This window comes from Rhinoderma darwinii, chromosome 13 (genome assembly GCF_050947455.1).
Source record: "Rhinoderma darwinii isolate aRhiDar2 chromosome 13, aRhiDar2.hap1, whole genome shotgun sequence".
Lineage (NCBI taxonomy): Eukaryota > Metazoa > Chordata > Amphibia > Anura > Rhinodermatidae > Rhinoderma > Rhinoderma darwinii.
This window is the reverse complement of record NC_134699.1, coordinates 39,713,741-39,739,664: the sequence shown is the minus strand read 5'-3', so window position 1 is coordinate 39,739,664 and position 25,924 is coordinate 39,713,741. Positions and strand designations below refer to the sequence as shown.

Here is a 25,924-nt window from a genome sequence, read left to right as displayed (position 1 = left end):
AGCCCGGACCGCAGAAAGAACGGAGATGTCTTATTACGGCCGTATTCTGCGGTCTAGGCTCATAGCAAATAATGGCCGCGGCCATGTGCACGGCCCACGATTTGCGGGAGGCTCGACCCGAAAATCATGGCCGAGCACATGGCTAGGCCTTAGGAATAGGATATCTCTGCATAATATGTAGAAAAACAAAAAAACTAACAAAAAAAAAAAAAGCAAAAAACTATCGCTTTCTGGGGTAGAATCAGCTAAAGGGATTTCTGCATTGTAAAAGTAGAAGAATTCGTTCCGGAAATCCTGCTGTGTGAGAGGTACTTTGATAGATGGCTGCATATGTGTTACACCTCACTACACCATAACAATAGCCGTACAATAGAAAAAATGTATTTTTCCAAGACTTGTCTCAAGACTGCTGACGTCTAAAAGTACTTTGTGTTTTGAAATCTAAATTCATAATGGAAGACTCTACTCCAAGGGATTATAATATTATACAGAGACATGGAGGAATACCATGCAAGGAACAGCAGCGTTCATAATGAGAGGCTATTAAAGGGAACCTGTCACCAGCTTTTCACCTATTGAACTTTACTTATCCCCCACTGGCCGCTGCTATCAAAAGTTCACTGCCGTTATCCCCTCGCCTAAACTCCTCCTCTGACTGTAAATAACAATCTGCAAACATTTTGCGCCTTTTATCGTAATAATCCGGTGTCCAGTTGTGCGCACACCCCAGAAGAAGACATCAATTTTCAAGTGCCGGTTTTTGTGTATGGGGGAAGGCGAGGAGCTGTCTATTTGACATATCCTGTTCTTGGGATCATATCGTCCAGGTTTCCCAGAATTTAAATTTAAGAACGTTGCTAAACACATCCGTTCCATTTAGACAAAGAGTCAACCAATATCCAGATATATCTAAAATGGCTAAATCAAAGGTCAACAGGAATACAACTGAATAATTTAGTCAGCTAGAATTAAACTATAGGATCAATTATTCAGAAACATGCAAGTCATAATAGATATTATGGGAAGGCAGTGTATCCTGGGAATGTACTACAGACATAATTCAAGGTCACAAACAGATTAAATTATCACTAACTTTTTCTCAATCTTTGTATAAATCTACAGTACAAGCGAATATAAAAAACAACAACTTTGTAATGCACCCTATTACAGAAAAATGCCTCTTTCTCCACTTATCAGGCTCCTTTCCTGCTCCCTCTAACTTATCACGGACTCTAAATGCACTGCTAAATAACGGACTATCATTTCATTGAAGGATCAGATTACATGCTGCCCACAGAAGTCTATTGAGAGAGAAAGATTCAGATGCTGCTGCAGCTTCTAGTAAGTGTTCTCTCACGCCAGTGCTCGAGTCACAGCTACACTGCCGATTACTGCTGTATGATCTCTCCCATGTTACTGCTGTTTGAGGATGTACTACACAGAGATAGAAGAGCAGGATGTTCTCTTCTATGTGTGCAATATATGGCAGACATGATAGCAATTAGGCTCCACCCACTAGCTCAGGAAAAACTGAGAATTAGAGAGAGAGCCTGCAGAGAGGAAAACTGCTTAAAAATAGCATATAAAAGTTATATAATGGCCAGCAATAGTTTTATTCCTTATGTACACACATAGGATAGTTTATTCTGAAACGTTACCTGAAAGGTTATGTACGCTTTAACCATTTTTTGCTCTGTGAAGCATATGACCTTGTGATTTTTTTAAAGACTATTATGGACCATACAGTTGTATAAAAGATATTATAGCTCAATAAAAAATGCATAAGGGTTCTTTTAAGACCGTCATCATATGATATTTTAGCATTTCTGGGCAGGCTCTTGCTTTCTTCTATGTTTTTCACCCCCATATAGTTAAAGGCTGCTCTAGGATATTGCAAATAACATTCAGAACACTTGGGGCAGATTTGCTTCATTTGATTTTACCTGAGGCGTAACTTTAAAGAGGCTCTGTCACCAGATTTTGCAACCCCTATCTGCTATTGCAGCAGATCGGCGCTGCAATGTAGATTACAGTAACGTTTTTATTTTTAAAAAACGAGCATTTTTGGCCAAGTTATGACCATTTTTGTATTTATGCAAATGAGGCTTGCAAAAGTACAACTGGGCGTGTTTACAGTAAAAGTACAACTGGGCGTGTATTATGTGTGTACAGCGGGGTGTTTTTTCTTCTTTTACTAGCTGGGCGTTAGGAATGGGAGTGTATGATGCTGACGAATCAGCATCATCCACTTCTGTTCATTAACACCCAGCTTCTGGCAGTGCAGACACACAGCGTGTTCGAGAGATCACGCTGTGACGTCACTCACTTCCTGCCCCAGGTCCTGCATCGTGTCGGCCACATCGGCACCAGAGGCTACAGTTGATTCTGCAGCAGCATCAGCGTTTGCAGGTAAGTAGCTACATCGACTTACCTGCAAACGCTGATGCTGCTGCAGAATCAACTGTAGCCTCTGGTGCCGATGTGTCCTCGCTCGTCCGACACGATGCAGGACATGGGGCAGGAAGTGAGTGACGACACAGCGTGATCTCTCGAACACGCTGTGTGTCTGCACTGCCAGAAGCTGGGCGTTCTGAAGAGAAGTGGATGATACTTCTCATCAGAGCGCCCAGCTAGTAAAATAAGTAAACACGCCCAGATGTACGCACACATAATACACGCCCAGTTGGACTTTAGCAAGCCTCATTTGCATAAATACAAAAATGGTCATAACTTGGCCAAAAATGCTCGTTTTTTAAAAACAAAAACGTTACTGTAATCTACATTGCAGCGCCTATCTGCTGCAATAGCAGATAGGGGTTGCAAAATCTGGTGACAGAGCCTCTTTAAGCTCTTGGGCGCCAATACAAAATCTGCAACCCCCCACCGCCCAACTATCATTTATAGTACTGGTCTCCTTATATGTGGTAGAGAGACCTTTTGGGCCCCTCACGTGGGAAGTGACCTATGCACCGACCCCCCCCATGGTTACACCCCTAGATCTCAGTATAAAGATTCTACTAAATGTATGAACTAAAAAAAAAAACAACTGTAAAAATACAGTTTTCATAATACATTGTGAATAGCTCACAGACGAATAACACACACAGGATAAATGCTCATTCCATTTGTATGGATCTCTTACCAGGTTTTGCTCACACAAGCCACGGAACTGCTGGAACTTCTGTGACATCAGTAGCTGAGCACTGCCAACAGCACTGAGAACCTTCCCAATCACTGCAAGCAGAAGGCAGAGGTCAGGATGAACAAATTTCAAGCGAGAAATGCTTATCTGGGACATGAATTAGCCTCTACTATGCCAGATGGGCTATTGGCACTATGTTCTCGCAGTGAAAGGACTAATTAAAATAACGGCGGTGTCTGATCAACATGGGAAACGCTCTTGTAAATAGCTAAAGTTTACACAATGTAAATCCTGATTTATGAAGAATGCTAAAAATACAAAATACTGAACTAAAGCAAAACAAAAAAAGGTAAAGTTGGTCCTATCCATAACGATAATCATTACGTCTATGGTAATAGGCTCAATGTAAATATTATGGAATGTAACCTCTCACCAGTAGAGGTTCCCTTTAGACTAGGGCTTATGTACAGTATCCTATCAGAGCTGATCCAATTGGTGAAATTGCACCCATTAAAAAGGGGCCAGAAGTAGCGAATCCCATTCCTGGGAAACAGAACTGCAGGGAAATGTGAATAGGACTCCCTATACTGGACACCATTTCAGCCATTTTTTCAGTGTTCGGACATTTAGAAGATGAATGTAGGGTCTGTGCCAATGGTAGGTACCCCTTAAGGAAAATAATGCAATTTTTCCATGTGTATATGGTGACTGCAAGGGGAGCCCAACATTACCTGCCACTTTTATATTTTAATTTACTAATAAAATTCCAAGCTGTATGTTGCATTACCTTCTTCACACAGGTTATTATCGCCAGTTTCTCTCTGCATCTGTTTACACCAGCCCTCAAGCCTTTCTGTCTCAGCCTGTAACAACTTCAAGAACCAGTGTCCATCCCTGCGGCAAGCGCCTGTCTGGGCAGGTTCAGTAGAAGGAGGAGAGGCTGCAGAGTCCAGCCAAGGGTCAGGAGGAGGAAGGGCAGAGGCCTCTGTTTCCCCACCATCTCCATAGGAGAGGTGCTTTTTGGGGAGGGGCACTGGAGGACCTGGCGTGGGCTGGCGAGGTGGTGGGCAGTCGGGAACACTCTTGTCAGATGAATTGCTGGGCTCTTGCGTATCAGAATCTGTCTCTTGCTTGGATGTCATACTGCTGGATCGACTGTTCCTAATGAGGACCGAGAAAAAAATAAATTAATGTGTTGCCAAGTTTTGGAAGGAGTCACAGGCCACAATATATGGAAACATCTGTAGAATGGGCCATACATGTTTTTGGCCAGAGTACCCCCTTTAATTCTAGAAGTAACTCATGTACCTCAATGGAATATAGAAATACCTAATTTGTTCTGTAAATCGATGTATGGACAAAGTATGGTAATAAGAGAACGGTACTTAATTGTATAATAGTATTATAGAGTGTGTAATTTCTATATCTTTCTTTCAAATCAGGTACACACTCACAAAGTTGGGCCCCATAGCAAATTGAAAATAGAGGCTCCTTCTGCAGCGGTCGTAGTTCTACAGAAACTCTATGCTTACTAGTCATTGTCCTGCGGCAGCCACCTGGCATCACTGACAGTGGAGGAGAGCAGGCCATCCTTCTCCAGCTTACCTACCGCCATACCCAACGACCTTAACAAAATCAACGATTACACAGTGCCAGAAACACTGCAGATCTGGTGATAAAGGTTTAAAGGGCATGTAACTTCCCTTTTCCCATCTTAGATCATCTCTATAACATTTAAGGAAGTGGAAATCCCCTTAATACACCATTAAAATACTTTATACTCCTCGATCACAGTTCGGCCACACGCACACGATGCGTATTACGTGTGTATTTGCCGTGCGGATTTCCCTGATGCAAATCTGCAGTGTAATACAGGATCTGCAAAGTAAATGAGACTTTAAGTATCCTGATCTATAAGTTTTTACGCATGTAAATTGACCTGCGGAGCGTATTTTAAAAACTGCAGCATATTAATTTATCTTGCATTTTCATCTCAGAATTGTATCTGAGAAGTTTAAAAAAAACAAAAAAAAAAACCCACACACCTAAATCCGCACCAAAATGTGAAAAACACCCTTAAAAGCGCATAAAACCCCCCAGACCATTAGGGGAAGATTTTGCCTGAGCTTATCTATGGTTAGGATGCAGATTTTCTGCACCAAATTACGAAGCGTGTGCATGTAGCCTAAATGTTTCCGCAAAACACCATCTTATTAATCGTTTCTCAAAAACAGAGAAAGCAAGTGCTACAGTGTGTCAGAGTGACTGGAATATTTTTTACATATTTTTGGCGTCACTCACAAACATGAACTATGAATGCGCATTGTCTGCACTCTGCCACACTTACCTTTTACACAAATGTAGAAAACAAGTATGCAAATAGGTGCAAAATAATAAGATTATATATTTACATATACTACCACATTCATACTCTGCAGATACTGGATATTATACAAGTTCTAGTGATCATATTTCCAGGGGACCCGTCAACTCTCTTGATGGGTCTGTTTTAGTAAATACTTACACACCTCATGTAATAACAATGCTGACCCACCTTTTCATAGGATTCTGTATTGTGCCATTTATCTAATATTCTTACTGGAAACGTATGAATACAATGGACTGCTGGGGGTTATCATCCCCCTTGTCAATATGGTGTGTCCCTACACTAATCGGACAGCGTCGTAAGACGCGCCCTATTGACCGGGAAAACGGTACCACTCAGATGTCAATTCATTCATATATTTCCAGGAGGAAGAAACAGAGGAATGGCACAATGCAAAGTTCAGAGAAAACGTGCTACACAATTATTTCATGGGGAATGAATGTATTTACTAAAACAAAGATATAAGGAGGATGGACAGGTAGTAGTTATTGTATTTTCTGAATATTATTAATCTTTTGAATGTATAGCTCCAGAACAACTTAATTAAATAATAATTGCGTAATCAAATGTAGTACTCGGTTTCAGAGGCGGAAGTAATTAAGAGCTGCCTGGAACCTTAAGGATTTAAAGAATAGCACAATTACCCGGCAATAGAAGAACCATGCGACTATCACAAAAATTCCAACTGTATTTTTTGGAAATTTTTCTGATAGTCGCCAGGTTGCTTGCAACTTTTTCCCACATAAGAACTAACTGGAGTTGCATAGTCACCACAATTTTCTGTCAAGCTAGACCTGTAAGTTTAAGATTTAATGTATAAAGTCAATTGACTATAGGTGTAGAAAGATTGTGATGTATCTTATTCAGTAATTTAGTTCCCATGATTGTAGCTACCAGGAAAGCGCTGCTTGTTTACCAGCACGTGTTTGTCCAGGCTAAACATTTGGAAACAGATTAAGGGTAAGGCTAAGTTCACACTACCGTTGTCTCCCATTTAGGTCTCTTCCGTGTGATGACCGGAAATCCATTCGGAAAGCATCGCTTCCTATTTGCCTCCGTTCGCTAGGTTTCCGTTTTTTTCTTTCTTTCACAAAAGCAAAAGTGCTGCAGACTGCACTTTTGTTTCCGTGAGAGAAACGGAAGCTTAGCGAACAGAGGCAGGCTGAATCCAACTGAAACAAAAGAATTATTGAAATCAGTGGTAATTCAAACGGAAGCGATGCTATCCGTTTGGATTTTCGGTCATCTCTTCCTCTGACGAAAGAGACCTAAATGTGAGACAACGCTAGTTTGCACTAAGCCTAACGCTGTCAAAAACAAGTATCCCCATAACGTTTACCTCCACTCTTCTTCCACTTGGACTCCAATGGACTGAAATCTGGCGGGAGGGGGCGGCTCAGGAACAGGCACTGGTTGTATACTATCCACCTATACAAATACCAAATAATAATACACAAGTGATAAGGATATAGTACTTTCTTAGGGACTGTTCACATATATACGTAGTCCCTTTCAGTTTCCCTCCGGCGTGTTGTAGAAAAGCCAGGGGGAAAAGGATGCTAGAACGGATCACATAGCTTTCTATGGGATCTGTTCTGGCACATGGGACATAAGTTGTGGCGCCGTACGTTACCTGCAGCGTTTTTGTTTCCGGCTCCCAGGGAGGCACGGCGCCGTATCCTTTCTTAATTCACTGTAACCGGTAGAACTCCAGATGCTGCTGCATCCACTTTCTGGCAGCATCGGTCAGCATCCGGCGTAGGAATGAAAAATTTAGTGCCACCCATGCCCCCCTTGTAAAATAGCGCCACCCCCCTGGATATAGCACCACTGGAGCTCCATATATGGACATTGACGTCAGGAGCTCCTCCAGGAAAGGTGGTGGGTGGCACTATCTACAGGGGGGGCATGAGTGGCACTATCTACAGAGGGCACTGTGGCATTATCTACACATGAAATTCATCAGTAGATTATGCCACACAGCCCCCCTTTAGATTATACCACACACACACACCTCTCAGGAGAAAGTACCACCTCCCCCCCCCCCCTCGCTGTAGTAATTTTCCAGGACTGTCTCTAAGTTCCAGACAGTCCCAGAAAAGATTGATTACTGACTGGTAATCGGTTTTTCATGAACCTATGACAGCACCGTCAGGTGCATTTTTTTTTCATGCAAATTTCTTGCGGTTTTGCCATTCCCATTTCTTCACACCATGGTTTAGGGCACCTAGTTTGAACTTGGCATTAACTGATAAACATCATAGGCCCAAAATTTCAGGACCGCTTTTGTACCAAACCGCTGCATTTCTGTATTGAATTTCAATGCACTAGAAATCTGGAGCTGCAAATGGGTTTAACATGAAAACTCAATAACATTTTATTCTTTGAGGTGGTAGAACGGTTCTCACAGACAGCAATTACTTTAATGAACACTTGCATCTCTTTCTCACAGGGTCCTTTGAGCGCTATAATAAAGCACCTCTACAATTGAATGGTGCAGGCGGTTTTTTGGGAATCATACTATAGATTTACACGTCAAGTAATATGAAGAAATCTTACATAGCAGTGTAAATCCATTGTGTGAAAATAATGTATACGGCTTGAGATACACAAGCATGCTGGGTAAATCAGTATGTTTTATACTTCACAATTCAGACATGTACTGTCCCAAAAATAACCACTGTATGAACTGCAGACCTAATTCCCTCATTATGATTAATTAGAACATTAGCTAAGTGGTACAAAAACGTAACGGCTTTCAAGGGCTTATCCCACAAAAAAATATATGCTTTCATGAACAGCAAGCAATCGCAAAACTCTTTAAAGGGATTCTTCAGCTTCCACAACTAATTTTCATATATTGCCCTGAAGACGAGAGCATAGTGTGGGCTCCCACACAACTAGACGTTTTTGGAGGGGAAGCCATAGTGCAGATTTTTATTTTTCCTGCAGCACCGCTGTTGGGAAATCGACATATTGAAAGTTGCCCATTATAATCAATTCAGTGCAGAGAATTGTAGACCCACATGACCGAATAGGTTCAATGGGGGCCAACATGAGCCGCCATTTCTAGCAGCCTGTATTATGTCAATGGAGTCCAATGCCATTCTCAGCTCATTCCTTACTTTTATCTTAATGTGATAAGGACTACCTGTTATTATATACATACTGAGCATGCTGTTCTGTGCTAGATCTATAGGTTCTCTGTATGACTGCTTATTTATTTATACCCTTCAATATGCAAAGTAAATTATAGGTGTAAAAAAAAAAAGCAAAGGTGACGTTAATGTTGCATGTTCAAGACTCACCTGAATTCCAATAGAGGACAGTTTGCGTTTATGGAGGGGTTCAGGGGCACGTGGCTCTTCTTTAATGCTTTTTACGGATGCATTTTTTGGGGGTATCTCAGGGGGGATTTGCCTGATTGGAGTTGGGGGACAAACACGGGTTACACTTGGTGCTCGGGTACTTTCGAGGCTCTCAGTGGAGGTGCTGAGCCCTGACTGGCTGTTGCCTTCACTCTGCCCCTCCTGTGCATCCAGATAAGAGTCCTGTGCAGATTCAGTACTACTTTGTACAGTCACTGATATAAAGGGTTTGGAGGTGGTGCGAGGGGGTACAGGTGGGGGGGTCTTCTTGTAACCCACCAGACAAGAGGAGCCTGTGGGAATAGAAAATAAACCGTTAACATGGACACTACACACACAAAGTCATCATCAGCGTAAGTGAATCCCTTTACAGAAATATGGTAATTGCGGATTAAGTACGGACCCATTAATTTCTATGGCCCACGGACACCTTCCCGTAAAATGCCCTATTTTTTTTTAATTTACAGACTCCTATACTTTATAATGGGAACACGGCACGCAAAAGTGGGTGACTGTCCGTGGCCGGCCGTGCCCGTAATCATGAACCATGATTACGGCTACAGCCGTGTGCAGGGGCCTCCTTTTGACCTCAGCAATAAAAGTTTAAAGGCTATGTACACCTTTGAAATAGATTTTTTTTTTATAGAATTTTTTTTTTTTTATCAGTATGCTTTGTGCAACTTTCTAAATACTTTTTATTAAACATTATTTATAATAATGTTCAGGTCTCAGCGCACCAAACAGCTGCTCTATATACAGTATGCAAAGCAGCTGTATCTCAAAAAGTACAAATTATTTTTAATAAAAAGTATTTAGAAAGTTGCACAATACACACTGTTTTTTTATATATATATATATATATATATATATATATATATATATATATAATTGATTTCAAAGTTGTACGTAGCCTTTAACATGACGCTATGGAGAAAAGATAAAGGACCTTCTAACTTTGTAATGTCTAATAACCAAGACTCATCACTCTCCATATCTCTTTACTATCGGAGACCTATACATTTTATTAATTTGAAGCGTATTGAACGTAGTCTGGATGTATCCTATGGTAAAGTAAATTTTGTACCACTAAGTTATCATCTTCTTAAGACTTCTTGCATTATCATTTCATATTATAAAATGAATATAGGAATCACTACGTACATCATTGTGAACAGTCAAGAAGTCAATGAATAGCAGGAATCACCAAGAACATCATTGCACAGTCACGCCAGCATCTAAACTATCATCCGTTTTTGGCCTCTAGTTTCTGTCCGTGACTTCTGAAGCAAGACTCCAAACACTTCTTTTAGCATTATGTCAAAGTATGGCACTCTTTGTGTACTGTTTGACACCATGCAATGACACTTTGTGTGTACTGTTTGGCTTTATATGGGCACTGTATAACATTAACTGCCCACTGTCTGGGCACGTAAATATTGATTATGGGAAAACCCATTTGTCACCTATACACAGAATAGGTGATAAATATCTGATTGGTGGGTGTCTGACCGCTGGGACCCCCCACCTGTCACGAGAACGGGCATACATTGCCATTCCTGTGAGCCCCATAGGAATGGAGCGGTAGTGCGCATGCTTAACTACCACTCCATTCATTTCTTTGGGGCTGCCGAGCGCCATCTTTGGTAGATGTATACATGTATAAACGTGGGTGTGACTAGGATGAGGCCCACGTCTAAAGATTTGGCATGGTGCCCATATTAAAGAATCAAAGTCATTTGGCCCTGGTAAGCCTACAGGAGATGAGGACAGGTCCATACTGGCTGCAGCTAAAAAAAACGCAACGGTGAAAATACATTTGCCTTTAGCTATGCTTAAAAAAAGGACTAGGAAGCATTCAACTGCATTGAAACCTTCATTTATACATCTGGGACCTGGTGATAAAAGACTCAGAATATGGAAATATTGCTGCGCCAAGGCTCTCAGGGTAATCTTACACATAGATGGATCAGGGTTTTAAGGCTCTCAAAATACCCAGAGATCAATGAATAAAGTCATCTTAATGTCCCTATAAGGATCAGAGCTGGGAGGCACAAAGTTCTGCTATGAATTATGACACCATAGGAGACAGAGTATACAGTTCATGGAAAAATTGGAGCAATTACCAGTAGGGAGAGACCTGACAGGGAACGATTCAAAATAATTTTTGGAATGCAACATGCACTATTAAAATACTCAGACACAATTCACACGCTGCAACTTAATGTACTATTACAGACACACGTAATAATCAAGACCGACGGCAACATGTACACTCAGGACAGCCGCTACACAACATACCAGCCGGTACAATAGGCATACATGCTGCATACCAGACACATAGCATTACATTCCACACAGTGCACATACGCAGACACACACCCAGCATAGACACTTTTAAGGATTAGCGTCTGACTCTGTATCCCGATTGCTTCCCTTGATGTCTGACCTACATTTCCTGCACACATCAGCCGGTGACATATTCAGGGCTATTCATGCTGCTCATAGCAACAACCCAACTCAAATTAAAAATGCTATAGAGAATATTATATTGCTTACTGTGATCTGCATGGTCAATGTACATAGACTGTAGTAAAAAATTATATCCAAAGAAATACGAGCCAGCGGGTGCTGTCAGATGCACTTTAAAAAGGGGTTGTCTAATTATGACAACCCCTGCCCATATGCCCTGTTAGGGCACATGGACATCATTGAGCGAAGTCCTCTGCCAGACCTAGCCTGTCCACGTTTTGAATGGTCTCGCCGACATGTAATACTACAAACACATTAACTTTACTGAAGTGTCTTGAGAGTGAATAGACATTGCTTCCAGCCAGGACGCGACGTCTATTCACAATACCGACACTTCGGTAACGTTTGTGTGGGACTTAGCACAGCATGATCTCGATGTGCTGTACTGTGTCATTTACAGCATGATCTCGCGAGATCACGCTGTGCTGTGTGAGTAAGTCACACACAAACGTTACCGAAGTGTCGGGATTGTGAATAGACATCGCGTTCTGTCTGGAAGCGATGTCTATTCACTCTCAAGACACTTCAGTAAAGTTAATGTGTGAGTAAGTGACAGCACATCGTGATCTAGAAAGATCACGATGTCTGAGTACATGAATGGAGAGAAGTGTATGACGCTGATTGGTCACTGATTGGTCAGCGTCATACACTCCTCTATACAACGCCCACTTGGTCAAAAGCTAAAAACACGCCCAGTTGTCTATTAAGAAAGTAATTAGCATAAATCTAAAATAGGTCATAACTTGGTCAAAATTGATTGTTTTTCTAAGTTAAAAAAAACACTGCTGTCACCTACATTACAGCGCCGATCACAATATGTAGGAGATAGGGCGCTAATAATCTGGTGACAGAGCCTCTTTAAGGGCCTGAAAAAATGTATTAAAAGACCCAAAACACATATACATACATACATATATATATATATATATATATATATATATATATATATACACACACACACACACACACACACACACACACACACACTGACCGGCCTTAGTGATATCAAGACACCTAAGCTAAAAATAAAAAGTTATATACCATCACCTTCTACAAAATTAGAGTTGCCGCAGATTGGTAAATATCTGTCAAGCAACTTTTAATATAGAAAAGATTTTACTGACTGTTTGGCACTGTAATCTTTACATGTATGCAAAGCGCTCAGTCAAATGACAGATAAATAATTGCGGTGTATGGCAGGTTCTGTCACAGATATAACACTTGATAAGTCATTAAATCATCATCACTAGATCAATGGGGAATAAAAACTGCATCCTCTATGCCAGCGCTCGTTGTGCAGAATATGGCTTAGAGGCCTACGTTTATAGCATCTCATTATTGAAAATCATTTTTTCCTAACATTCTTGGTCAGACTGAAGTAATAATCCATACCCGGGTTCTCAACGTTTGGATCGATTTAAGATGATACAAATAAGCTGACAAACAAGTTCTACAGATGTCTTCTCCTATACTTACAAGTGTGTTACCAAAGTTATGGCCGCAGCTAATATCATGTATTGTTATGGCATTCACGTGTTTATAAAGCGGTAGGACTATACAATGAAAATAGAATTTAAAAAAAGTTGTTTGTCATTAGGCCTGAGAGCCTCCTAAGATAGTCACTTTCTGTTCTCCTCACACACAGGGGCGGACATATCATTGGTTGCACAGGTTGCAGCCGCACAGGGGGTCCGCTGTCACAATAGAACAGCCTTCTTCTTTGTATTAGATTGCATGTAAATGCCTGAGATTATGAATTTTATGACTAACAATTACTAATGGATTGTTAGAGACATAAGGGGGGAATTTATGAGGAGATATTGGAGAACAAAGGGGCATATATACTGTTGTTGCACAGGGGCCCTCAGCTGTCTGTGCCCATCCCTGCACTGAAGTACAGTATGGGCCCCTAGCAGGCCCATAATGCCAACATGTACATGGGGCCAACAGCAATGTGAATACAGAATAATTTCTAGTAATAATTAGGTCATTAATCTGTTTTCAATGGCAATTTTTTATTTTTCTTTATGAATTAAAGGGAAGGTGTCATGAAATTTATTATTTTTCGTATAATATTGCTTTTAGTGTGATATTAAAATAAATCTTATTTATTTGTGTTCTACTTTTTTTGTTTTTTTTCTTACTTTTACTTCTCTATGGGGGCTGCCATTTTTTTCCCATCTCTGGATGTGTCGATTAACGACACATACAGAGATAGAATACGGCTCATACATCCCCATAGAGAATGTGAACGGGAGCCGTTCCATTCACTGCAGCGTACGCTGTCTGTTTGGGAACGGCGTATGCGCCGCTCCCACACAGACCAAAACGAAGCTCGTTAGCAGAGCGATATCCGGCGCCATTTTCATGTGGACCGGAAGATGCCGGACAGTTAGATGACGACTTCTGGCCATATGTTCAAGGAAGCGAAGGCGCAAGGAATAGGAGCGGAGGCGGCATCAGGAGCAGGTAAGTTATGTTTGTGCATGTTAGTGTTATACTGTCTGCTGAGCACTGTATCTAATCCTCCTACACTGTGCATTCGCTCAGAAAATGGCGGCACACAGTGTAGGAGGGTTGAAGATTCAACCTCCTTCTCCCGGCACTAGCCAGAATAAGGGAGGGGGGATTGTGTGAGGACACTAGAGCGAGTGTGTCTACCCCAAATTTGCAGCATAAAGCAATGAGGTTGCTTTACCATATTGACCAAGCTGCAATTTTGGGAACGGCTCCCTCTAGTGACCAGCACATGGAAATGTTAAATTAGAATCTAATTTATAATATTTCCTGACTTGTGAAAAAATGAAAACAATGTGTAATCACTCAAATAATGATTGTTTAACTAAAAAAAAACAAAACAATTTCTAGCGACACATTCCCTTTAAGTAATTTGACATCTATGTTTATAATGTTCTAATTTCTCCTGCCTATAAGGCCATGATAACGTGGCTTGTTTCGGAGCGTAAAACGCTCATGTTACGCTCTGAAATATGCCTGCAAACAGTGTATTTTTATACACTGCTGAATAAAAAAAGGTTTCGTAAAAATATCCTTCGTAAAAATGTGACAATAGAAAAAATGCTTTGAAAATCCGCTTGCAAAAAAACAAAAACGCTTTGTAAATCCGCTCCAAAAAAAAAAATGCCTGGAATCCGTGGATGTTCTCTCTTGAAATCAGCCTAGTATTTTTCTGCCTCAAACACATGCCGTGTGAACATACCCTTATCGGTTTGCAATTCAGCAGGATTCCTAAACACTATATTAAATGTATAACCGCTAGCTCACGGTATATGTATTTAATTTACTAGCCATTCGTACAAGACGGTCTCCGATCTACCATCCATCCTACTACTCTCCAGGAAATGGCCGCCAGGCCTCAGACGGTGGTTTCTAAGCAACAAATTTATTTCCTCCACACAGTTGCCATGACAACACTCATCCAAGCAGCAGCCTTTTAACCCCTTTGTTATTACAGCAACACAGCTAGGCCCAAACCAACATAAATGGTCAGGATAGCCGTCCGAAATGAATAGAATGAAAGAAAGAGAATGACAGAGAGAGCCGTCATATTAGTCGCTCCACTGCCCAGACAATAGTTTGGTTTCTCAATGTTCTGAGCGATGACCCTTTTGAGTCGAGGACTTGTTACAAGCGAGTTGTAGAAAGTACTCAACAGACTGCCGCTTCCCTTTGATAAATCAATCTCAATGCGGTTTCCACAAGGGTTTATCCAGGGTAAGAGCCGGTCAATCAAAGGTCAAGTGTCCAGTCTGAGACATTTATAGACTTGTCAGCGTCTCCAGCAGTCAAACGATGACAAAACAGGTGACGACAACGCGGATTTTCAGTAAACATATCCACATGGTCCTACTGTTTAGTAAAGCCCACCCGGGGACAATAAATTGTCCGGCAGCAGGAACGTTCGCCTCGACGGGCTTGTCCACACGCAGCGGAAGCGCCACGTTTTTTCCGTCCAGAATTTCGGACGTAAAAAACGCCTCAGAATACAGTAGCAGCATAGTGGATTAACAAATCTCAAGCACACGCTGTGTAAAAAATCAGAGCAGAAATTGACCTGCAGTGCGTATTTTTCGGAGCGCAGCACGTCAATTCCTGCAGCGGAATGTGGACAGAAGTGCTGCGTTTTTCAGAGGAGATGTCACCATCTCCTTGCATTGGGGAAGACGCAGAAATTATGCACCATTGTCTGCCGTAAAAAAACGCAGGAAATGGTGCATTGTTGCCGCAGCGGATTGTCTGCGTTTTTCAACAGAATTGCTGCAGACATTTTCTGAAGCAATTCCGTTGTGTGTGGACAAACCCTACGATATATACGGATTCAGAGTGTGGGCAACTCCTATATATCTCACATACTAAAGTCCTTGAGTTGTCCGCTTTTACCACCACTACAGCGCCCATTGAGGATGTCACCCAGCTTTACAAAGGGCCCTGAAAGGCAAATCGGCCTTGTTACTTTGTGATATATAAAAATGGGTGACGTATCACTGCATTACTAAGCATATTTGACCTCAAATTACCTAGGAAAAGTGACTGACGAGCCCTGTAGGAGCCGTGATAGTGGCCATATTGGATGCCACATTGATTGGACATACCACGTCGCATTGTTGTACCTGTATTAATTCAATCTCGATACTAAGAACTAGATGACACTAAAACGCTACTACTGTTTTTGTTTTTTTTTGGTGTACAGAAGGGGTATCTGTATAAAGACAATGCAAATCTTAGCTGAATCTCCTGTAAAATGTCTCAAACAATAAAACACTAGCGCTCTCTCCACTTTGTGTAATTATGGACTGCGTCCTCGTGTTTTCACACAATTGCATCAGCAGATCAGCAGGGACAGGGTGTGCGCTGTGCTAATTCTGGAACTAGGGATTTATAATATCACTATAGACATCACAGCCAACTAAGCCGGCATCTCATTACATACAAGAAAACTCGCCACCTTCTCTTGGCTTCGTGTCAAGTTTCTATCAAACTAGTATCAACAATTGACACCATTGTTTATAAACCATCTTCACATTAACGCGCTCATTATTGATTCTTGAAATACGTACAATATAGCCACTTCATTGTCCTGTCACAAGCGGGAAAGATTTTGTCATCTTCAACAAGTTATTAAAAATTCTATTCAGCTATTTCTTAGGCCTCATGTACATGACCGTAGCCATGTGCACGGCCGTGATTTTCTGGGTCGACCGGGGGCGGAGTGTCGCCCGCAAGCCGTCCAAAAATCGCGGTTCGTGCACATGGCCGCGTCCATTATTTTCTATGAGCCTGGACCGCAGAATACGGCCGTAATAAGACTTGCCCGTTCTTTCTGCGGTCCGGGCTCCGGGGCCATGCACGAACCGTGGAAACCACGGTCGTGTGATTGGCCCCATAGGAATGAATGGGGCCGCAATTCTCCTGTGGATTTTCGGGGGGATTGCGGCGGCTAAAGCACGTTCGTGTGCATGGGGCCTTAGTTTTATGAGGGGTGGTCACCCAGCTTCTACAAACTCCTGAATAGAAAATCCACTTGGAGCAATAGGATTTTATTGGGTTGATATCAAAGCATACCTTGGAAATTTTGCCATTAAGGAGTCTGGAATATCTGGATGACAACCACAGTAGGCCCAAAAGATCATGTTAGCTGCACCCATCTTTACTGGAAACAATTAACAAGACAAGAGATTACACCACAAGGTTAACGGGTGATCTTTAGGGTCCATTCAGACGTTGCGGTTAAGATCGCATAGAAATCGCATTTGAAAACCGCATGCGTTTTTACCACAATTTTGTCCATTTGTCAAACCGCAACCACATTGAAAAACACACCTAATTGCGGTAAAAAACACTTTTTTTTTTAGAAGCAGTTTTAACTGCACCTCAACTGCAACATCTGATGGGCCCTAAAATACGGGGAAAATCCTCTTAATTGCCTAATTTGTCATTTTACAAAGGTTGTAACAATAAGGCTTTATATAGAGTAACAATCAGATGGTTCTATTTTGAAAGAAATGTTGCATTTCAACTTGTGGTATGTATCTACCTACCAGTCATAATAAACAGAGTAATATTAATACAATAATAAGCAGATAATACACATATAACATCATAATATAAAGCTATATATGCATGCATGGTACATGTTATCATTCTACCGTTCACGCAAGCCCATGCTGGAAGAAAATATTTATATACACGCTGCACAGCAAGTCTCTAAATACTACACCATGTTGCAAGCCTTGGCGACAGTGATGCAAAGGGTTAATGCAATAGCCCAGCAAAAATAAGCACCCAAATCTGGGGTCCAGGCCAGTAGCCCTCCATAGAGAAAAATAGACAGACCTGGAGTGTCCTCGTCCGGACTTCAAGCGGATCTCCTGTCTTGTGGGATGCGGAGCTGGGTGTATACTCAGTACCACCCTATTGTGTGTTGAATTACATAGGCACATAGCATAAGTGGTGAGTAATGGCACATAGACACCGCACCCTGCAGAGCATTGCACCCCACTGTACAAAAAGGAATCCACTCTTTATAGGGTGAATGCAAACCATAATTAAAATACTACACTGTATTCTACTCATGCAACAAACACGTACAAAATATAATGCAAACTTGGCACCACAAAACCGTGGGCCACTGCCAACAATTATATGGCGTATGCCATACCTCATCCAGGATTTATGGGTTTTATTCTTTTATGGTTAAAAAAGGGTTAAGTGCATCGCTGTCACATTAAACCACTGAGCTGGCAGACACTCCCCCTTTTAAAGAGACGGCGCCATGTGACGGAATATTCAGCTGTGAGTCAGAAAAAGACCGGCAGAGAAATACACACCCAACATGTGTCATATCTGTGCAGTACAAAAACACAAGTGTATTATTACTCATACGAGTAACACGCGCTATATCCAAATTGTGGATTATATTAGATTTTAACTGAGGATTCGGGTCAGGCTCACAATTATGCTCACTGGCCGCCTACATCCTGGATGGCTGTGAAGAGGAAAAGTGAGGGTGAGGAAGGGGGATGGGAATAAGTGTGTGACACAGCAGTAACCATGAATGCATTTCCCCTGTATGCGCCAGTGCTCAGGAAGTGACACTCTACGTGTATTCTCTACCAATGCTGCATTACAGCATGAATGAGTACGGACACAAACACAAATCTCTTCCTGTCAGCTGCTCGACCCGTGTTCACAGCCGTCCACATGGACAGCCGGGGGGCAGCTGCTTTTATAGGCATCTAAAAACTTTATGTGGACTTTGATGTGGAGATAGGAATGAAACTCCATTACCCTAAAAACGTGACGTGTATATAAAACAAAAATACAAAAACAAAAGTATGCTGTAAAATAATGGGTAATATATATATTTATTTACACCGTGCACAAATATTAGTTATGACTAATACAGCATAGCTTGTATGCCAATTGACAAGACAGAGGTTGTCTGGTTAAGACAACCTCTATCCGCATGGTCGGATTTTCCAATAGGGTGCATTTAAATTAAATATTTTCAGCCGCAAGGTAAAAAAAAATGCATTAAAAAAAAAATCACAGTAAAACCGGACAACGTTTTACCACGCATTGTTGCGGTTTTCGCCTCTGCAGTTTTTACAGGTGAAGGTGAAATTTATCATACAGTTCCACCTGTAAAAACCGCATTGCAAACCGCAGCAATTCGCAGTAAAACCCATTCCAGGGGTCGCACTAATGGCCGAAGAAGTCTCTTTCTGATGACACACGGAACTGCAACGCGCGCAACACGCTGTTTTTTGCGCACGCAAAACGTACACGTTCGTGTGAATAAGGCCTAAGGGTATGTATTGTGCACACGGCTTATTTTCAGCCGTTTTTCGGGCTGTGAATGCCCCGAAAAACGGCTAAAAAGATGGAGGTTGAACGCCTCCAAACATCTGGCCATTGATTTCAATGGGAAAAACTGCGTTTCGTTCCCATGGGGTGTTTTTTTACACGCCAGTTTGTAAAAATGGCATGTAAAAAGATACACCGTAAAAAAGAAGTGCATGTCACTTCTTGAGCCGTTTTACATTGTCTCAATAGAAAAACAGCTCCAAAAACGGTCATAAAAAATGCACGAAAAACGCTTGATGCATAAAAAACAACTGAAAATGAGAGGCTGTTTTCCCTTGAAAACAGCTCCGTAATTTACGGCCGTTTTTAGTTTGCCGTATGAACATACACTTACAATATAACATCCAAAAAAGGAAAGAGAAAAACACGGACCACACATCCACTTTGTTATACTTGATCTATTGAGGCTAAACAAAATTAAAAAAATAATGAACAGGATTCTAAGTAAACATTTTTATCAAAATGTATAAACCCACATGCCACTTCACGGAGACTTCTTTTAAGTGGGTCCCCACTCTATCAAGTGCAGTATTGCATGGCAACCAGTGCCTCTCTCACTATCGGAGACAGCATATCTCTAGGACTACGACCCCTATAGCTATGCCACTAAAAAGAATTAGATTAGAAGTGCCCTATCTCCTACACAATCTGATCGGTGCTGTAATGTAGAGAACAGTGGTTTTTATTTTGAAAAACAAACAATTTTGAGCAAGTTATGCACAATTTTAGATTTATGCTAATTCGTTTCTTAATAATCAACTGGGCGTGTTGTTACTTTTTTACCATCTGGGCATTGTAAAGAGAAGTGTATGACGCGGAACAATCAGCGTCATACACTTCTCTCCATTCATTTTTAGCAGTACTCTCAACACAGCGTGATCTCGCGAGATCACACTGTGCTGTCACATACTCCCACATTAACTTTACCGAAGTGTCTGGAGAGTGAATAGACTTTGCATCCAACCAGGACATGATGTCTATTTACACTCCCGACACTTCGGTACCGCATGACAACCAACGCCGCTGCAACACAGCACCTGCAGAGGAGTGGCAAGTGGGCTTATACAGTTTGAACAAAATGTATACAGGGAGCCTCATGTTTATACATCTTTAAATTTTGCTTGGCCGCAATATATCAAGTATAACAAAGTGGATGTACGGTCCATGTTTTTCGCTCTCCTTTTTTGGATGTTTATAGTCTGTCTTTTTTTGGTACCAGAGCTCCACCCATTTGGCCTAGGTGTTTTTGAAATAGCAGGAGGCTGCAAATGTTTCTACCTATTTGTTCTTAATTTGGCAACTGAGACTACAGGAAGTGGTGAGCTTTTTCTTTTCAACAAGTTTTATTGAGTTTTTACAACAAAGTAAGGAAATATATTGCATAAACACAAAAAAAAAAGGGGGGGAGATACACAATATATAATATATCGCAACTGATACAGCAATGCACTAGTCAGTATGTCAGTGGTGAGCTTTTTCTATCAGTTCACTTGTTTGTGGTTTTGTGTGGTGGTCTTTGTTGCTGTAACTGTGGGGGCATGTGATCTCACTCATGATCGCTGGGGGTTGCAGCGGTCTTACCAGCAGCAATCATTCATACCTCCCCGGATTCAATGGGACAGTCCAGGATTCCAAGCGGTGTCCCAATGTCCCAGGCGACCGGGGGTATGTCCCGATGTCAAATGTATTTGCGTTCTCAGGATGCAGATACAATTTAACCCAATGCTAAAGCAGGGAACCGTCAGCTCCCTGCTTCAGCATTAGTTCAGAGCTACTTTAAGCACTGTGCCCAGGGAAGCCCTCGACATCACTGTCCATATATGGACAGTGATGTCAGTGGCTACTCCTGGAGCGGAATCCCAGACCAGAGCGTTGCCAATGCTCTGGCCGGGAATTTTGCTCCTAGAAGGAACCCCTGACGTCACTGTCCATATATGGACAATGACATCATGGGGTCCTCCTGGAGTGGAATCCCCAGCCAGAGCGTCGGCAATGCTCTGGCATGGGATTCTGGAGTAGCCCCTGATGTCACTGTCCATATATGGACAGTGACATCAGGTGTTCCCTCTCGGAGCGGAATCCCCGACCTATCCTCTGGCTGTGGATTCCGCTCCTAGAGGGAGTCCAAATGGCGCTATCTACAGAGGGGGTAGCGCTATCTTCAAGGGGTGTGGAACTATGGCACTACATAGGGGCACCATCTACAGGGAACACTTATCTACATGGGCACTATCCACAGGGGCACTTTATATGTGGGCACTTGCACTAGGGGGACATTATACTATATGGGGAAGCTGTGTCGGAATTATACTGTATGGTGGCAGCTAAGGGGGCATTATGCTGTATGGGGGTAGCAATGTGGCATTATGCCGCATCTGTTGTCCCTCTTTGTGATACTTGAAAGTTAGGTATGAATGTTTTCATGTGCCAAGCCCTCTAATGCTGTACGTTCACATGGTTTTGATGTTGCCTAAACTGCCAGGTATCTTGTGCTTATAGGCTCCTGAGATGTAAATCTGGCACTGCTTGTTCATATCTCCTATTAGGGCAGGCATAATGATGCAGTAGAGGAGTATTGTCATTTTAGACTCTTTTATCTGCCAGGGTGAAGAGCCTCGAAAAAGGGCAGCTCTAGAGTAAGTGCAGGGTCCTTGCGTTACACAGATGCAATGCTTCATCTCTCATCCTGCATTGTTGCATAATTTAAAGCTACCTCTTAAGATCTGAGTATTTCTTATGCATGGTGCAGGGCTGCAAGTGGAGAGGATGCAAGCCACTGCAGGGAATACACAGATCCCAGTGTTGGGGTGCCTGTGCTGATGTAGCATCGAGCTATCCACAGAGCACCTCTGCTTCATAGTATAGCACCGCCTTTGCAGACCCTCAGTAATTTGTAATGAATGGAGCAGGAATGCAAAAGGCGTGTGTATGGCACCCACCTCACCTTGCGAACACTGAAATAACTGGTTTACCTGCGCAACCATTTCAACCCCAGTCAATCTCAGAAGCAGGGGACCCCTAATTAAGAAGGGTGACTGTGTTTTATATGTTACAGTGTCGATTGAGTGTATTAGGTTACATTCCTAATCTCATCATATTAACTAAACTTATTCTGGTCCTCAGGTTGAAAGCGTTCAGCTTTTATTGTCTAAACTGGAAAAATTAAACATGAACTCTGATCGGTTGCGAAGGACAAAAAGGTCACTTAGTCCCTGAGACAGTTTTGTGCACGTGAACATGGCCTACTGCAGAGAAGCAGGTATGTGACGTTATGGGAGATTAAAGGGGTTGTCCACTACCGGACAGCTGATGACCTTTCCACTGGATAGGTCATCAGTACATGATCTGTGGGGGTCGACACCCGGACCCCACACCATTAAGCCTCTCCGGCTGCCTCCGGGCAACCGGATATACATGCCGAAAGCAGGTGGCTCCAGCCACGGAATATCAGCCGAGCTGCAGCTATGATCCTATTCAAGTGAGAAGGAGCAGACCTGCAGTTCTGCTGCACGGCTGCTATGCTATGTACGGAGCAAACTGCTTGCAGCTCCATACATCGCATAATGGGCAATAACACCCGGCACCCGCAGGCCACCGGAGCGGCTGATCGGTGTAGGGTCCTGGTGTCGGACCCGCACCGATAATATACTGAATTTCATTGCGGAAAATCTGCAGCATAATACAGTAGCAGCACAGTGAATGATGCATGCCTCCATATGACATCGTGGGAATACAAATTTACAGTATAGTATATCCCAATAGACTAGTATGGTCGCTGTATTACGGCTCTGTATAACTCAGAGCTTGTATTGAGCCATAATACGACCTTGTGCACAAATCCTTACACCTAGCTTCGATCCTTTAGTACATGAAACAATGAGGGTTGTCTGAACCTCAATAGGCCTTGTTGCCCATATCAACCAATCAGAACACAAGTTTCATGCTTCTGCCTCAATTCAGAAAATGTAAGATGTAGTTTGATTTGTCGCCATGAGCAACAGCCTTTATTTCCTCATTTTGTTACATGAGGCCCACATTTGAAATTAGGCGTAAATCTGTTATAATGAAAGACGAAAAATTAACAATTTAATGTTAACTGTACAAATATTCCTTTTTAATATATAAATGTTTAAAAGTTGTCACCTCTCTACCTTACTGGTTTTTACCGACTTCTAGTGGCTTCCTAAATAGCCAGGAGATTTACAGAACTCTGTTAATTCGAACAGCGAGTTTACTAAAGCTACGGTTATAAAAACTATTCTGAAACACAAAATAAAAGTAACAACGACCCAGCTTGTTCTTATCGACTAAGTGTATCCTGTAGTGGAGGTTGATACAGTCACACTACACATCTGTGTATACACGAAGGGCTTGGCCAAACTCAGGGACCAAAGATCAGTTTATCAATTCCTGACTTCAAACACAAATGCTTATAGTTCAACACTACTAGTGTACTACTGTGGAAATAGAAGTAGGTGGTGTGGAGATGATGATATCATACTATGCGAAGTGATCACATTTGAAAGAGCGATCTCATGAAACCCATGAATGATTCAATATAGATTCCTATAATGCTGCATGGGAACATAAGGTATCAATGATTGCAGTGGTAAGCCCAACCATAGTTTTTGCACTGGGGCTTAAGAGCGTAAAACTACGTCTAGGATAGCAAGTGGGTGTCACCCATGGGATTTTTTTTGTAATTTTTTTTTTATACATCAGTACTAGTACAGGGAATAGAGTAGTCAAGTAAAAGAGCATGGTACTACCCGAGGTGTAGTTTAGTGTGGGCATGTGACCAGAAGCCATATTACTAAACAAACCCTTTCAGGGAGACTAAATCACCCTAAGGCGTCATGCACATGGCTGTTATATGGATCTGTAATAGGGTACGCATAGGTTTCTATGGGCACTACTGCACCTCCATACGCCTCCAGTTGCACACAGTGGTTATCTGTTGGATTCCATATGAAACAGACAGAAAAAAAAAAAAATTGACATCAGATGCAACATTATGGGGATGGTCTCCCCAAGAAGACTTTTTTTTTTTTCTCAATCTACTTTATACATTATTTGCCAAAGACGACATGACAGGACAGAGAATAATCCTGAGGCCTGACTCACATTGAGCTTTCCCCCAAATCCAATAAACAGATCAGTTAGCACGCAACTATCTGTTTTTAGAAAGTATCCTGGATACTATACAATTATAGTTTAACTTATCAAGGCCCTCAAAACCCTTGAAGCAGTATTTTATCTTTAGTCAATTATGCCCAGAAAATCCTAGTACATTTTGTATAAATTTCTATACTGCTATATTCCCCTCTGCAGGTATCTATAAAAGGACATATCTAGTAAAAGCAAAAAGTTTGGTAACAGGGAACATATGGAAGAATCCCTTTTGATTCTTAGGGTATGTTCACACGCAAACTCAAAAACGTCTGCAAATACGGAGCTGTTTTCAGGCGAAAACAGCTCCTGATTTTCAGACTTTTTTTAACAACTCGTGTTTTTGGAGCTGTTTTTCTATGGAGTCAATGAAAAACGCCTCCAAACACGTCCCAAGAAGTGTCCTGCACTTCTTTTGGCGAGCCATCATTTTACACGCCGTATTTTGACAGCGACACGTAAAATAACGGCTCGTGGAAACAGGACATCGTAATTCCCATTGAAAGCAATGGGCAGATGTTTGTAGGCATATTAGGGGCGTTTTTTTCAGGCGTAATTCGAGGCGTAAAACGCCCGAATTACGTCCGAAACCACTGCGTGTGAACATACCCTTAGTAAGCAGAAATCATATTCAATACACATAGCCCTGCTTCCCAGGAGAACAAACGCCCTTGAAATTGTCAGAATGACATGTATAAGACTGGACATGAAAGTAGCAATTTCAAGCTTGATCAGATGAAAGTTTTATTTTTATTGTGTGGACGGTTTTTCTGAAAGGGCATACAATATTTAAACTGGTGTAGGTACAATATTTCCCATGGAAAAAAATTTCCATTATGGAAATACTGTTTGTTTTTTGAAATGATACAAGTGTTTTCTAAATACTACCACAGCAGTGTTATTTATTAGGAAGTCTTTAGAACTCCCTAATAAATAAACTTCTAGCCACAATAGTCCAAATATGATCACCACTCAGTAACATTAGCTGAATGGTGAGACCATTAAACGTCCACTCTCCGATAGAGATCCACTGGTGACACACTCACTAAATAGAAGGAACGGTAGCACGTATTCAGAAGTACTACCAGCACTTCCGATCTCTGTGGCCAGGACCCAGTACTGATGTACAGGTGAGTATTTTTGGGGGGAGGCGACAAGGGTCTTTGTGTCTGGCAATCGTTATTAACCAAGAATTTTTTTTAACAATGTTTCAAACGATGGGACAAATTTCCTTTGTTTGGATCTGATCATTTGTAACCAAAAACATAACTATAGCAGCAAGCAATCGTTGAGAAAAATCATTAGGTCCCTCGTAACAAAGCAATTTGGTGAACTTTGACGAAGGTGGCGCACATAATGCCCCTGGTTAGCCCTATGTTGTGACAGTTGTTCCATGGCATCCGTAACAAGAGTCGCAGCAGCTGTTGTGAAATTAACACATAC

At 41.8% G+C, this 25,924-nt stretch overlaps 1 protein-coding gene and 1 long non-coding RNA gene across 3 annotated transcripts in view; one reads left to right on the top strand and one right to left on the bottom strand.

Moving 5' to 3' along the window:
• DLGAP4 (DLG associated protein 4) overlaps positions 1-25,924 on the bottom strand; it is a 115,457-nt gene that overhangs the window by 10,062 nt on the left and 79,471 nt on the right. For both annotated transcript variants that reach the window (XM_075845623.1, XM_075845624.1), the window contains 4 exons: positions 8,837-9,189; positions 6,868-6,956; positions 3,930-4,303; positions 3,143-3,234 (listed from right to left, as the gene is read on the bottom strand). In XM_075845623.1, the coding sequence (XP_075701738.1) occupies positions 3,143-3,234; positions 3,930-4,303; positions 6,868-6,956; positions 8,837-9,189 (908 nt within the window). The remainder of the gene's footprint in view (positions 1-3,142; positions 3,235-3,929; positions 4,304-6,867; positions 6,957-8,836; positions 9,190-25,924) is intronic.
• Positions 3,161-4,928, top strand: LOC142665847 (uncharacterized). The gene is made up of 2 exons (XR_012851584.1): positions 3,161-3,491; positions 4,585-4,928. It is a non-coding gene; the product is annotated as an uncharacterized LOC142665847 (long non-coding RNA).